Source organism: Carettochelys insculpta, chromosome 10 (genome assembly GCF_033958435.1).
Source record: "Carettochelys insculpta isolate YL-2023 chromosome 10, ASM3395843v1, whole genome shotgun sequence".
Taxonomy (NCBI): Eukaryota; Metazoa; Chordata; order Testudines; family Carettochelyidae; genus Carettochelys; species Carettochelys insculpta.
In genome coordinates, this window is record NC_134146.1 from 25,973,546 (window position 1) to 25,989,253 (window position 15,708).

Consider the following 15,708-nt stretch of genomic DNA (forward strand, 5'->3'; position numbering starts at 1 on the left):
TCCACAACTGAGGGAAGTATTGGGAGGAGAAGAATCCTGGTTTACTCGGGACTCCCCAGCCCTTTACAGGAACTCTCTTCATTCACCCTAACGGAATGAGGTGAACCAGCTTTCCATCTCTCTGGATAAGGCTTCTCACAAGAGGCCCCCCGTCTCCTCTCTTTCCTTTAATCCTTGAAGACTCCTGCGGCAGATATTAGCCCTCCACCCACCACCCCCTGAAAGTCCTTCAGTACTACAAACACAAGTGTATTTTGGGACCCTGCAGAGTCAATTAATGATACATGCATACATAGTAAAATTTCAGCTATAAGTCTGATATTCTTCTAGATCTGTCCTTACCCCTATTCATCAGTCACATAGCCTACGGTAAAAACTAGTTAGGTTTGTCATAGGATACATTTGGCAATATTTAATTGATATCCAATAGCCTCAATTTCCTTTAGAACTCTTTCCTCAGACTTCCTATAAACTAATAGTCCCAGAGGAGTAGCAGTGTTAGTCTGCAGCTTCACAAGTAACAAGCAGTCCTGTTGCACCTTAAGACTAATAAATGTATTAGGTCACAATCTTTGATAGATACAAGCCACTTCTTCAGATGATTGGCACAGACAATTAAAATTCGGGGTTTATATGGGGCAGGGAAGGAGGGAGGGAGAAAAAAGGATTACCTGTCACTAGTAGGACCAGTACATGAAGCAGATGAAGTTAAGCAGGGTGCGTGCAGTGCCTACAGATGTCAAAGGTGGGGAAACTGCCCGTGTGAGATGGTAAGGGACAAAGATATGGAGAAGAAAGAGAACACCAGGGTATACCGGGTGCCTCCATACTATCAACCAGCAAGAAGTTGGATCACTGCATCAAACTGAGCAGGTTTTCTTTCATACCAGCTGTTATTTTGGGCCTACTTATATTGAAACCTCAGCCCTTTGATATGTTTAAAGCACTCTATAGTGACCTGAGTAATACTATGCTTCGTACATCAAACCCTTGATTTAACTGACTAATGGGGGGAAGGGGTGTCTGTTTATGCCAAAAGTCCATTATATCCAAATGGTTATACTGTATGATGATGCACTGACCTTCCCAGCACTCACTCCTATCCTCTGCTCTGCCTCTTCCTTTCTCTCCTCCTGTCCCATTCTCCCCCTCACACCTCCATCTCCCTCTCCTAATTACCAGGAGAGGAGCTGAATGCTGGCCTGGCTCCTTCCACCACCTGCAGCTCTTAGAACTGTGGCTCCTCCAGCCCCAAGCTCTGCGAGCCCCCCATGTGAAGGTAGAGCCTGGCTGCCCCCAGCCCCCAACACCATGGCTGCTGCTCAGCACCACTGCAGGCAGCGGTTGCTGGCTGCTGACATGCTCCATGCACGAGGCTGGGGGAGAAGAGCTCCTGTGCCCCACTGCCCCCCCCGCCTCCTCTGGCCCGATGGTCTGTCCAGCCCTGGCAGCCCCACCTGTTCTGGCAGCAGCTCTGATGAGTCTCCAGCACTTATTTGGGGATGGGGGGGAAATCAGACAGCGTCCGTTATTTCCGAAGTCTGCTGTATCAGAGTCCATTAAATTGAGGGTTTACTGTACTGGTCAATGATTGCTGGGAATAATTGCAATAAAATAGGTTTTCATTAAGATGGAAAAGATAAACATGCTCTGGCCCTCATGGGAATAAAGAAAAGAGTGACAAGAGCCTTTCTCGGAACCTGATCCCAAACCCAATGAAATGAATGAAGAGACTCCCGTGGAACTGAGAAGAGGTCAGTAGGGCAAAACATGAATCGGCTACTCAAGCTATTTCCTGTACTTCCTCTAAAAAGACACAAGACCAGCAATGAGGTTGAACAGAACAATGGAGATGCTAAATAACTCAGTTTGATTGTAGTTCACACCTTTATACAAGCCCCAATGTGTGGTGAGGACTGATTATTATGGGGGAAAAAAACCCCACTTCAAGACCGTTCAAAAGTGATGTAATGCAACACTCAAAGCAAAAGTTAGATGAAGCCATTTTAATAGCAGTTTCCTAGCATAATGTTCTTAGAGTTGAAATGCTCTGATGACAGGCACCAATATAGGAATAAGCAGCCTTTACCAGCAACAGTGATCCTTATCTGCAGCCAGCTACCTGACTTTATGTATTTCCTATCCATTCCTGCACAGGTAAGCCTCTCATAGGGTTTTTCTCTAACTAGCTCTTCTGGCCTCCATTAACTCCTTCCTTTCTTTACACCCTGATATAGTCAAGAGAGTGCTACAATATTACATATCTTTACAGAAAGTTTAACAGTAGTAAAGTGATTTGCATAACAGAAACTACTTAAAAATAGACTCTCATTTCCAAGTGTAGCCAGAAACACAGGATGTGCTATTTAAAAACAAACCTACAATTTTGTCTGTAGTGTGAAGTTGAGAATATCTGCTGCAGTATAAAATTTGCTGCTAATACCTCATAAAAACATTTTAGCACCCACTAAGTTATGATAGGGAAGTTGTGATAGAGAAAAGAAGTGGAAACTTTAACAGTTAAATTCAGTGGTTTTATAAGAAAAAGAATTTAGATGAGGGCAATGCTGATAAAATATCAGTCCTCAGTTTAAGTGTGTTTTATTTTAAGAAGGAACACACACAAAAGGTTGCTTGATAAACACAATACATACATAACTTTATGTTACATTGATGTAATGTTAGAAAAGCTCAGTCAGAGGAATTAACTATTGTAGAGCTGATCAGACTAATTTCTATAAATGGACTTAAAGCACAAAGATAATTATCCTAACTCACATCAGGCAGCTGTGTAAAGTTAGCACCAAAGGAAGTTTGGCCTGTAACCATTGGCTCAAGATCCTGGCACAGGAAAGCATTTCATCTGATCCAGATGTTTATTTTCCTCAAAATGTATTTGTGAACATTGTTTTCTACTACTGTTTCACAAATTACTTAATGAGATCAGTCACAAATTAATGTTATTTGATGTTGCGCACTATTCGCCTACAATGATTTGTTTTCATTTCCCCCAAAGCTTGTTCCAATTGCTGAATTAGATGGACCAGAGTAGCAGGGTCAGTTTGTAATATTTTGGTTGTCTGTCCTCCATTTTGATCAAGGTGTAGCTTTACAGTGACAGCTGGTTTAATCTGTTGTCTCAGACTTCTGCTGGCAAGCTGTATGGAGATGTTCCAATAAAATAAAATGGAAAAGTAGGTGGGGGAAAAAATAGCAAGAGTTAAAACAAAGAAATATGCTAGGAACCCAAGCATCAGATTTGAAACTCACAACACTTCTGCAACTTTATTCATAGACTGACATAAAATTAACTATTTATATCTGTATCTAGTTTTATTATTATTATTACATAATGACTGCAATTTCTGGTTTAAAGTATATATAGTTTGTTTTTGCAATGCTGTCATGTGCCAATGCTTCATTATACTTTACTAAGACTTAAACAATAAAATAGACTAAATAAAGTTATTTTTAATCTACGGTAAAAGCTTTATTATCAAGAATCTCTAGTGCACTGGTTCTGATGCAGCTGGCTACAGCTGGGCATGACTGTTAAACTAAATGTGCCAGTTATCCAAATGCTGGATAGCCGGACTTTTACTGTACTGTCTAAATCTCTGGACTGAACTCCACATTGTAATAGTGCAAGGAAGAATGAAATCAAGCATTTTACAACTTAACTATATTCTTCATTTACCTTTAAGCCCCCGTCTTCCAGTGCTGATTTATAAATAAGGATCTGCAAGCATTTATATAAATGCAAATACTGCTGGTTTCAAGCATTTTCAAATTGATTTACCTTAATTTTTCATAATAATGAAAATGAGCTAAAATGAAATTCAGATTACGTACTAAGACTAGGGTATGTTACCTGCACATCCAGTCTCCATTCAAGGCTGTGGTAACTGGGAAGCTTGGGTGCCAATTCACTAAGAATGCCTCTGATTTCCTTTCTGTTGTCAAGGTAAAGTTGGAGCAATAATTTGTTCAGTTCCTCAGAGAACCCCAGAACAAGCACAGAATCTTGGAAGTCAATCTCAGAAATCTAGAAATTAACAATTTAAAATAAAATCAGGAATTACACAACTGCTGTTGCTATTACTATGTTACTTGCTCCCCTAAATCTATGTATTATATTTTCCAAAATCATATTGCCTAGTTACAACCCCTTTCATGCAGAAATAAGAGAGGAGTTTCATACCTATAACCCATCAAACCTCTTGCGTGATAACTACTGTATAAATGCTGATATTATATTATTACTAACATACATCAACTCCATTAATTACATTAAAATGCAACTTTACTTTAATTAACTAAATATAAAGGGCAAAAATGCTTAGCATTTTGCATTTAATCATTCTGGTACACTTTTTATTTGAAAGGGCTAGGAACCAAAATAACATACTGCTAGGAGCTTATAACAATGACTTTCGGGGCCTTGACAAACTGTAGTACATTTCTAGGTATCAAATCCATTAACAACTATTAAAATGATAAAGTCCTCTGACATTTCTAAAATGTCTAAGTATATAAGTGCTGATTATAACATCAGAAATCACATTCAATTAATCTAGATTGGCCCTTCTACTCTGACAGTCCCAGATCAATGGCTTTCTACACATACAGTTTAAGTTATGGTCTGGTTCAATTTTTTTTTCGTTATTCTAGAAGCGGTACTTGAGAGAAGTGTTCGATGGCAATCTCTATCCCAATCTCAAATTGCCAATACAATTTATTTCATTTTTCAGGTGACCTTACTTTACAAAGGAAGATATTTCTTTGTTTTCCAAGAACTGGAAGCAACACACAAGAAAAATACAAGTTAATTTTGGACTACTGCTCTGCCACTTGTTTCATATGTTTGCAATAGCCAAGTACAGGTTGAACCTCTCTCATCCAGCACCCCTGAATCTGACCAGTGCCAGACAAGAGAATATGCTGGATGACAAAAGGTCAACATTTTCTAGCACATTACCAACACTTCCACTGCTTAGTGGGTTCTTAGAAGACATTTATGGGTAAATTACAGCTAAGTAACAGCTAAATAACACCAAAGAACACTGAGAGCCAGGACTGGTGACTGTAAATAAACTTTATGGGACCATGGAAAACTTGGCTACATCCATGATAAGTGGTCATTTAGCTAACTGGTCATTTGGCTAACTGAAGTCATGCTGGATTACAGAGTTTGCCGGATGAGAAAGTTCTGGATTGGAGCGGTTCAACCTGTATCCTCTTACTTCTTGAACAGTCCTCCAAGTAGAAAGGCAATTTATTACCCAGATCATTTTTCTTCTTTCCTATTTGCCTGTGTTTAAATCACCATAAAAGGTAATATGGTTAAAAATCTCACAAACTAGGTAGAATCAGGCCAAACAACAACAGCCTGGGTAGCTACAAGAAACACCGAAGGAGGATTTAATCTAATATGTATTCATCACAGTCTTTGAACAGTCTCAGAAGTAAAAAGATTTTCCTTGACTTGCAGGTGGATAGTTATTTTTAAAGCATTATTCCTCACTTTCTGTTCTTTACTCTTGTGTATTGTTCCTATGCACAGTTAAAAGTTTAACTCCAGAGGCACAGAAATGCACAGGCTAGGCAAAGTGAAGTGAGTATGAGTCACACAAATAGTGCTTTGGGATTCTTAATGTTACCATGTATTATGTATGTGAAAGTGATGTTACTTTTATATACATACTTCCATTCTCCCATCCTCTAGAAGTTATCAAATTTTGAAAACCTGTTGACATGGTTCCCTAATTGCAGAGTTTCCAGCACTGTAGGCTTAGTGTGGAAGCCTTTGCTTTCCAATAAAATAAACTGGAGAACTTCTCTCAATTTTTTACCTACAGATTTACTATCCTAACATTACCCCTACCATGATCTTGGAGCTTTCAGTGAGAAGATAGGTTAATCCCTCTACTCCATGCTGAATGATGTCACTACTAACATTAAGTTTTCCTGAAAAAGAAACCAACAAGAGATATTCAGGACAAGGTAAAGGTATATTAGTCCAGGCTGAAACACATAGGCTACAGCTACACTAGAAAGTTTTGTCGACAATACTCACCTCAGATCCACACACAAAATGTGTTTTGTCAACAAAACTTGGCACTTCTGCCAACAACCTTCTGCTGCTCCCAGATGAGGAAGAGCACCTTTGTCGACAGATTCTGTCGACAAAAAGCTGTGTGGATGCTGGGGGGGGGGGGGGGGGGGGGGACACCTTCTGCCAAAAGACAGAGCTTCCAAAATACTGGGCAGCCCTGTCTGCTGTGCTTCCAGGTGGCTGTTTTGTTGAGAGAGCGGCCGGGCAGTCCAGCTGCTCTGTTGACAGGGCGGATCACTCTTTCAATCCGCTTTAGTGTATGGCTGCACTCTGTCGACAGATGTTTCATTAAAAAAAAATCTCTTCTGACAGAAATGTCTGTCGACAGATGTGTCTAGTGTAGCTGTAGCCCGACAGCATCTATCTATCTAAATAAATAAATAAAATAATTACTTGAAAAGCACAGAACTGGTACAGACAATCTCAGACTGGATGGTGAGTCACAACAGAGCTTGAAAGAACCCTTTAAAAGTCATGATGTCACTTAATGAAGAACAATATGCTAATTTTTAAAAATCTAACCAAAGGTGACCAGATTGGTATTAGTATTACCAACATTAGGACTCTGCCCATTGGAAGAGCATCAAAATGACACTAACAGTAGCGTTAAATTTTTTGGGGGCACAGTGAGTCCCATTCCTCAATCTCAGAGTTATAATCTGCAAACTGGACAATTTTATCTCAACAGCTGGATGGGCCTTTCACAAAACCAGACAGAAAAATAGTTTTTTTGAAAATCAGGAAAGCATTACCGTAAAACATCAAAAATTAGAAGAAAAATTCAGAGGCACCAGACATTTACTTAGTTAATTGCATGTTTCAAGTTGATGACATCTATTTAAGGCACCCTGATGCTACATCTGTCCCAAAGATCCATCTGGCTTTTATATTGCTGCCCAACACTGTACTAGCTAAGCCCATTCTACCTGAAATCAACAACAGTCAAATCAATTGTGGACTTCATGGATTCTAGGGCAACTCTCCCTGTTCAGAGAGGAAGGCACCTCAGGGTCGGGCCCACGGCTTTGCTATTTTAGATGTGATTAATCACAATCCTTTTAAGTACTCCCTTTCAGTCCCACGAGGGCGCAGGCAGCACTACCCTCCAGCCCCAGTTGGCTCGCTCTTACTTGCGGCTCCTTCGTAGATTTTGGGGTTGGTGCCTTTCCTCAGAAACTCCACCGCGATGCGGCCAAATTCACCGACAACTGAAAGGAGAGGAGAGAAATCCCATGCGGAGCGGCCCAGTCACGCCCGAGGCTGGAGAAACCCGCGGACAGACACGGGGGACGCGGCGGCGGGCGCCTTTCACACCTCGGACCGCCCTTTGCCCGGTTCCCCCCGCCCGTCAGCAGAGCGGCGCCGCGGCCCTGCACAAGGCTCCGGCGGGGGGCGGCTCTTAACCAAGCTGGGCCAGAGACGTGGTGAATGTCGGGCCCTGTGGGAGAAAGGCCCGGCCGAGCCGGGCCGGGCCGCGCCGCTACCCGGGGCGCCGCTCTCAGGCTGGTGCTGGGGTGGGGGCCGCGGGGCGGGCGAGCCGGACCTGCGCTGTCCACCTGGGTGAGGAAGCCCAGGTGCTCCCTGTGCTCCTCCGACAGCACCAGCAACATCTTCCCCGCCGCCTTCCGCCTGCTCCCCGCAGTCAGCTGACCCGCTCCCCGGCGGGTGCTCCTGCGGCTCCGGCCGGCCGGCCAGCGCAGCCCGACACACGGGTTCCGGGGGCCCCGCAGCAGGGCACAGGCCTGGCCAGGTGGAGGCGACGGGGGCGGGTCCTGCACTGCAGCTTCCTCCACGGAGAGGGGCCTGGGCCTGCCAGGAGCGCTTCACCTCCGGCCCCTGCTGCAGCCTGGCCCCGGCGCTCGGGAAGAGCGAGGTGCCCGAAGCGGCGTATCTGTGATCCCGGCAGCGCTGCGCCAGGTGCTGACACCCCCAGGAGCCGGAGGGTCGCCGACCCGAGCGTGGGTCCGGTGTCTCCTGCAGTGCGGCCCGCTCGGAGCCTGGGTTCACCTTCCCCAGCAGGCGGGGAAAGCGCGTTAGTGCCGCTACTGACCAGCCGTTCGGTCATTCCCACCTTGCGGGTTTGGTCCGGTAAACGTCCCCCGCGGCACCTTCCTTCTTCCTCACGAAAGGAGGATGACTGGGATGTTGGCAGTAGGCAGCTGGAGCGGCAGACTTTGGTTGGGAGGTCTCCGGGCTTCCAACAGAAGCCTGCAATCTGGACATAGCTTTTGACAGATGTGATGAAGGCATAGGATTTGCTTAACCCTAACTCACTCTCCTCTCCAGAAAAGGCAGGAGGGGAAAAAATCTATAAGGTTCTTTATCAAGCGTTTATCTGTTCCTTTATCTAATTTTGAACTAATTGTAAACTATTGAAAGCATTAATAAACAGAAAACAATATTCCAAATGAATGCCCTAGATCTGGAAGTAATCTCCAGAGGTCATCAAGTCCAGTCCCCTCCATTCATAGCAGGATGAAGCATCATCTAGACAAGGAGTCGGCAGCCTTTCCGAGGCAGAGTGCCAAAGTTTGACCTTTTGACTTCTATGTACAGTGTGAGTGCCAATAATGCTTTTTAAAGTGACTAATAGTCCTGTTTATAACAACCTTATTAATAAGTAAATTAAGATGCAGAATTTACCATTTAGATGGTGGTTGGTAGCATTAGTTGGTCTTTTGTTAATCCACAGGTGGCATGGGTTTGAGCAAGAGTCCAACTGCAAGGGGGAGGAGGGATGGCAGTGATGAAAATTGGCTTGTGTGCCACTCTTGGCACCCATGCCAGGGGTTGCTGACCCCCTGAAATAGACCACCCTGACAGATGTTTGTCTAAGCTGCTCTTAAACTTGCTCATTAAAATCTCCAGCTGTTTCCAACTGGTCTGAGACAGCATGGGATGAGTAGGGGAAATCCTCTTTGTTTAACAGTACTACTTGTCTACTGCTGGGTAGGAACTGTAAAAACAATCTTACTGTAGTTTCATTGTGGATAGCTAAAATAGATCAGAATTTGATTTTACCAGTGTTCTACAATGATAGTATGCATCTTTGTGGCATTGTTGTCTATTGACGGCATTATAATTCCTATAAATCACTGTAGTGCAATACAAACACAATAGAGCCAATTTATCTCATGCCAGAGAGGACAAACAGCCACAGGTTTAAGTGGGAAGTGATAATATAGTCAGCAATTGGTTTTAAGTACAAGTGTGCCATTGAAAATAAAGGTGATATATGCTATTATCTGTAAAAAGAAGTCAGCTATATAAGAAAAATGGAAATAAAGAGATATAAAAATTATCTACAATCTTATTTTGTGTGTGTAATGTCATGTTTCCATGGGTTGACAAAATGCTGAGTAGTCAAAATCACAGGCAATGTACAATGCAGTAAGTTACTAGACCAAGAATTGTATTCCAGTTATGAACTTAATAGCTCACCTGCCCATCTTTGATCTCATAGGAGTAAGGGGGCAGTGGAGAAATACACAGGAAGACACACACACATTCTTACTCCTGCTTCCCGCTCAATCAATGAAGGTGCTGTCCAGAGTCACGTCTATATCTCAAAGTGTGAGACTGTGAACAGTGGTGTGCATCAAAGTCCTGTGCTATAACTCTCCTGTATGGATGCTGTGAGCAGGAACTAAAAGATTACCAGTTCTGATGTGCATAGTCCTGGTTTAAGAGGTCTACATTAAGTGAGAAACCTTTTAATTTGTGCCTGAAGCAACCACATGGGGGAGTTACAGCACAGCATTTTGGTGTGCACTCAGGACTCCATATTGTAATGTGAGCAGAGCAGTGTAGGCATACCTCAGACATGGATTTGTCCTTTTATGTTTCAGAAAAAAATTCAATATGAAAGTGCTATCTGCATATTGTGGATGTTTGCAGAGTTCCCAGAAGTTAGAAATGGAAATGATTTATTAGGTGATCGAGTCCATGTGCCTGACAGTGCAGGAGACTTTGTTTTATGAAATGGCAGGATTTTAAATGTGATCCCTTTGTGTATTTCTCCCAATTCAGTTCATGTGACAGAGTGTGTAATAAAATATTCCACAGTAACTATGGTTTCTGTTTTCCCATTTATGTCCATAGTAAAACTTTCTGTAGGAGACAAGTCAGGCTCTGTACACCAAAATGCTTTGCAGATAGCAGTATTACAGTCGTGGGGCATGTCCTCACTAACTGCTGGATCGACAGGCACTAATTGATCCATTGGGGGTAGATTTATTGTGTCTAGTATAGATGTGATAAATTGACCACCAAGGGGTATCCTGTCAACGCCAGTGCTACACCTATACGAGAAAAGTAGGTGGAATCAATGAGAGAGCATGAGATGTCAATTTACCACTGTGAAGATACCACTGTAAGCAGACCTAAGTACATTGACTTCAGCTGTGCTATTCACATAGATGAAGTTGTATAACTTAGGTTGACAGCTTGGGGTAGCATAGGCAAGGCCTCAGGCTAGTGGCTGTTGGGGAAGTGGATTAACCATGCCAGTAAGTGAATCCTTCCCATCACTGTAATGAATTTCTGAACTGAAGTGCTCCAGTTGTGCCGCTGTAGCATTTTGAATGTAAACCAGCCCTTACAAGCACTCCCCTTTCCCACACTTTGATTGCACATGACACCAGTCCTTGACTGCACATGTAAGGATCACTCATATAAGTAATTTGGCTGAATGAGGACGTTAAATAATAAATATCACAATGGCAGAGAGAAGGAAAATACGCAATAGAGAAAATATAGATTTTCAGAGGAGACTTGAAAAGGGATAGAGGGTCAATGAGGTAGAGAGACACAGGACAGGCTGTTCCAGATGGCAGGACCTACAAAAAACGTTTTTTAAGCAAAGTAATTTTTGAAATTGTTTTAAAGATGAGTGAAAGGTCTGTAAACTCCTTGGGAGTGCTGGAGGATGAAGTCGGCTAGGGCAGGGGTCAGCAACCTTTCCAAGGCGGAGTGCCGAAATTTGACCTTTGACCACTCTATAAAGTCAGAGTGCTGGTGATACTTTTTAAAGTCACTAATAGTCCTACTTACAACAGCTTCATTCATGAAGAAATTAAGATGCAGAGTTTTATTGTTTAGGTGGTGGTTGGTAGCATTAGGTTTTGTTATGTTAATCCTCAGGCAGCATGGCTTTGAGCAAACACCCAGCTACATGGGGGAGGAGAGACAGGACTGAGACCCCACCTCATGCTGATAAAAATCAGTTCACGTGCCACTCTTGGCACCCGTGCCGGGGGTTGCTGACCCTTGCACTAGAGATTCAATGGCACTAAAGCTTAGCACTAGGTAACTAATTTTTCTGTCTCACAGTGGCGCTAAACGATGCTGCAAACGGTTGGTTTGCACTAATCTAACAAGTAGTTCTTTTTCCCTTGTACATGTTACATTCAGATTTTTAGAACTATTTAGTCACATGATCTAGCCTTTATTCTCTTTAGAGCTACAGCAATCAAACATCTGTAACAAAGCCCGCAGCATCCATTGATGATTTATATATTTTCTGTGCATAATGTGTTACTTATTAATATACCTTCATTAAGCATATCTGTGTATTACGTCAATGGAACAAATACAGTTTAGGATGTTTGCCAAATAAGACATTGTTAATATTGTTAGAAAATTCAAACATAGTCTCTCTTCTGACACTACATGCTCCTGGAAACATTCCATATGAAATCAGGCTTTTATCAGTAAATAGGTTTGCAGACACTCCTCTTAGCTAGGTTTCTTGCAATTCCCAGTTGTTGAAGCCATCGTTTCTCTTTAAATGCACTGCAAGAAAAATGACAGGACACATTAACTGGTTCCTTGCATGTATTAAATTTGATCCTACACTTTTTGCACAGGCAAAATTTCCATTACTTGACTGGGCATTTTGCCCAAGTAAGCAATACAAAATCAAGTTCATAATGTACAATTCTTCTCACAACTGGCCCAATTATCAATCTGAATATGCACAATTAGTTGTCTAATTTGTACGTGCAATACCACGATTGAATGAGCTGCTAATGTAATTGAATGTGCATATAATATGATTAGATACGACCGGCCGTGAGCAGCAACCTCCCATGAGTGCACACTGGAATGCTGTCATATTGTGCACAAATCAGGTGCACAACTGCTAACAGGAAATTTGGAAAATCAGTTAAATAACAGTGAAGAACAAATGTAGATTTTATCCAGTGATAAATTAAAACAATTTTCACACCTCTTTTAGCTGCAGAGTCTGCCTCTTTAGTATTATTTTGATAACCCCCTAAACCCCAGTCATAAAGTATATTTTAAAGCATTTATCATATTACTGTATTACTCTGTCAAGCTAGATACATATATTGCTAATACTACTAATATATTTCATAATGAAATCCTCAAGGATTGCCTAATACTATCACCTAAAAAGAAGCAAATGGTTTTGCCAGAGCGTAAGCCCAAAGTCTGACTCAGCAGATTCATTTACACAACATGCACACTGTTGTTTTGATAATAAAATGTGTCTGCCTATGGTCAAAATCATGTTCTTCATATTCAGGTGTCTATCTCCCTCTGCTAGAACAGGGATCAGTAGCACCTCCTACAGCTACATGCACATTACACACAGCGCATACTACTGGCTGCAGCAAGGAGGAACAGCACTGGCCATCTCACTGCCCATTTATATTGGGTCCAGGTATGGCCATAACAGCAGAGGTGGGAATGCTATGGGAATGAGTGGTGATGTGACCAGGTGCATGAATGTTGCAGCATTACTTAAGGTTAGTCTTGTGTAATGATGGAAGAGACATGGGACCAAACCAGAGTGACATTGTGACTCCTCTGAACCAGTTTGCAAAGCCATTTATCCTCCTCCCTTTCCTGATAGAGGAATTGTGGTGGGGTCAAACCTGAGTGCATGATGTGGTGGTCAGTCCTGATAATCTGTGCTGTTGCTGTGAGCTGGCTTCTATACCAGGGGTCCCCACAGGGACTAGTCTGGCCTCACTCTGCTTCCAACACGCTCTGTCCAACCTCAGAGTTGGGGATTTACATTGTACCTGGTCAGGCTGTGCTGGAAGGCAGGGGTATGATAGGCAGGCTAAGGTTCCTCTGGTTGTGGATAAAGCCTGTAGGGCTCCTCCTGTTAAAGGGATGAATTTCAGAATTCCAGTGTAGGATGGTGGGGCCAGCAAGCTAGCCTCCCCAAAGCAAGCTTTCACCCACCACTAGTGAGAACAATGTATCGCCCTTCCCTAACAACCTTTTATAAACTTGAAGACTCCCACAAAACAGAGAAAGCAGTCCTGAAGCACCTTAAAGACTAACAATATTATTTGTTAGGTGATGAGCTTTCATGGGAAAGATCCACTTCGTATCTGGAGAATCTCCTTGAATCTGTTCTTGCCAGGTTGATTCTTACCTTATTCAAATTATTTGAATATCTGCACCCTTGTCTTCACAGGTACTGAAGTTAAGATGACACTTCCCTGGGCTCTTTTCCCCTTTTGTATACTAGGTACTACATTTGCCATTTTCCAGTCCTCTAGGATCATTTATGTTCTCCATACATATTCAAAAATAATCACTAATGGCTCAGAGATCTTTTCAGCCGATTCCACCTAGGATGGAATTTCATCAGGCCCGGCTAACTTGAAGACATCTAAGTAATTCTTAGCTATTTCTTTTCCTATTTTAATTTCAGACGCTATCCCAGTTACACTGATGTTCACTATTTCAGTTGCCCAATCATTGGTAACCTTTTTGGTGAAATATGAAAGAAAGAACACATTTAACACTTTGTCTATTGCTGTGTTTTCAGTTATTGTCTTTGCCTCATCATTGAGTAATGGCCCAACTCTGTTTTTGGTCTTCCTCTTTCTTCACATGTATTTATAGAACGCTTTCTACCCTATGGCTGTGTCTAGACTAGCCCCCAACTTCAAAGCGGGCATGGTAATTAGGGTGTTGGGAGATTACTAATGAAGTGCTGCATATGCATATGCTGCATATGCACTGCAGCACTTCATTAGTAATCTCCCAACACCCTAATTACCATGCCCCCTTCGAAGTTGGGGGCTAGTCTAGACACAGCCTTTGTGCTACTAGCTAAATTAATCTGCTTATATCCCTTGGCCTTTCTAATTTTGTCCCTACATGCTAGTTTTGTTTTTATTATTCTTATTCTTTTTATTATTCTTATTATTATTATTCAACCTTTGTCATTTGTAATTAACACCTAAAAGCAATCCTTGTGTAACCTTAATTCTCATAAAGCCAGGATACTAAGCATGTTTCAGGAGATGCCTCATATCCTGCAAGTTTAGTTACAATTATCACAGAGGTTCACAAACCAGGGGTTGCACCTCCATTACAGATGGGATTCCAATGGTCCCTAATGTGTGAAGGATGCCATTTTGAACTGCACAGTGCAACCTCATGTGTATGGTAGGTAAGCAGTCACTATGTAGAGCTGATGCCATTTTGTTCTGTTGTAAAACAAAATGGTATCCTCCACACAGAGAGATCACCTTATCAGTGTGCAAAAATGGCACACGTGCAGCAGCCTTGCCCCACTCCTCCACTTCCCCCTGAGGCTTTGGCCCTTGGCCAGGCTAGAAACCAAAACCAGACAGTGGTAGAAAGAGCTGCCCACATAGCCAAGGTTGCTGTAGGGAGCACTGGAGTGCCCAAGAGCAGCCCTAGGCCTGGGTACCCATCTCTGGAGCATGCTTCCCAGGGCAGGTGGATTATCCAGGGCTTCACAGAGCATCCCAGGCTCTTTGGGCAGCTCTTATTACTGACTGGCTCCAGCTTCTGACCTCGCTGGCGCAGGCCTTGGAGGGAAAATGAGGAGCAGGGGACAGGACCTCATGGCAAAGGGGGAGCTAAGGTCCATCTCAGCCTTTCCACCAGGAAAAGGCCAGCATTGCCTTCAGCAGGTGCAGAGTAGCACTGCACAAAATTTGGGACAGGTATCCATTCAGAGTCATTCAAATCTGGGACTGGGACTTGAAATGCACATTTCAGGACTGTTTTGTTCAATGAGGGACCTCTAGACACTGTGATCTTGCATGAACAATACATTTTAGGTTGAGCTATGCAGGGGATGTCATTCTGTATTTCAAAATGGCATCCTCCATGCTACCAGGAGGAAACAATTCGTTAAAATGGGGTCATGCCAACAAAATGTTTGGGAAAGTCTGTGTTTTCACTTCGTAGAAATAGACTCAAACTTAGCACTAGCTCTATTCACACTTTCCAGTGTTTCCATTTGCACTTTAGAATTATACAATTCTCCTCTCCCTTTTAGCCATGCAACATCTGACAGAATCTTCCTGACACCTATTACTAACAGCAATTCAAATCTATCTGTTCTGACATTTTTCTGCCCTTGAACAGTAGTTTCACACCCATCTTCTTCCCCTGAGAGCAAAGGAGTCCGTCCTCCTCCGAGCAGTTTGACTTGTGAAATGAAAAGGGACAACACAATGTGCCAGATCCTGACCTCCTTACTCCACATTTACTGAGACACATTACCATTGATTGAACAAATACTAGTACCCTGCTTCATGAAGAAACCTCAGTCTACGAGGAGTGCC

General features: G+C 42.7%; 2 protein-coding genes across 3 annotated transcripts in view; both read right to left on the minus strand.

Annotated features, from left to right (window-relative positions):
- Positions 1 to 2,585: 2,585 nt before the first annotated feature.
- On the minus strand, positions 2,586 to 7,794 carry COMMD2 (COMM domain containing 2). Its single transcript, XM_075004631.1, has 5 exons — positions 7,659 to 7,794; positions 7,246 to 7,323; positions 5,885 to 5,967; positions 3,872 to 4,045; positions 2,586 to 3,158 (listed from the first exon to the last, which is right to left on the minus strand). Exons 1-5 carry the CDS (start codon positions 7,723 to 7,725, stop codon positions 2,961 to 2,963), a joined length of 600 nt encoding a protein of 199 aa, XP_074860732.1. The 5' UTR covers positions 7,726 to 7,794; the 3' UTR covers positions 2,586 to 2,960.
- A 3,783-nt stretch (positions 7,795 to 11,577) lies between these two features.
- The window catches only part of ANKUB1 (ankyrin repeat and ubiquitin domain containing 1), a 40,974-nt gene continuing 36,843 nt past the window's right edge, over positions 11,578 to 15,708 (minus strand). For both annotated transcript variants that reach the window (XM_075004387.1, XM_075004386.1), the window contains one exon: positions 11,578 to 11,908. In XM_075004387.1, coding sequence (XP_074860488.1) covers positions 11,824 to 11,908 — 85 coding nt within the window. In that variant the 3' untranslated portion in view covers positions 11,578 to 11,823. The remainder of the gene's footprint in view (positions 11,909 to 15,708) is intronic.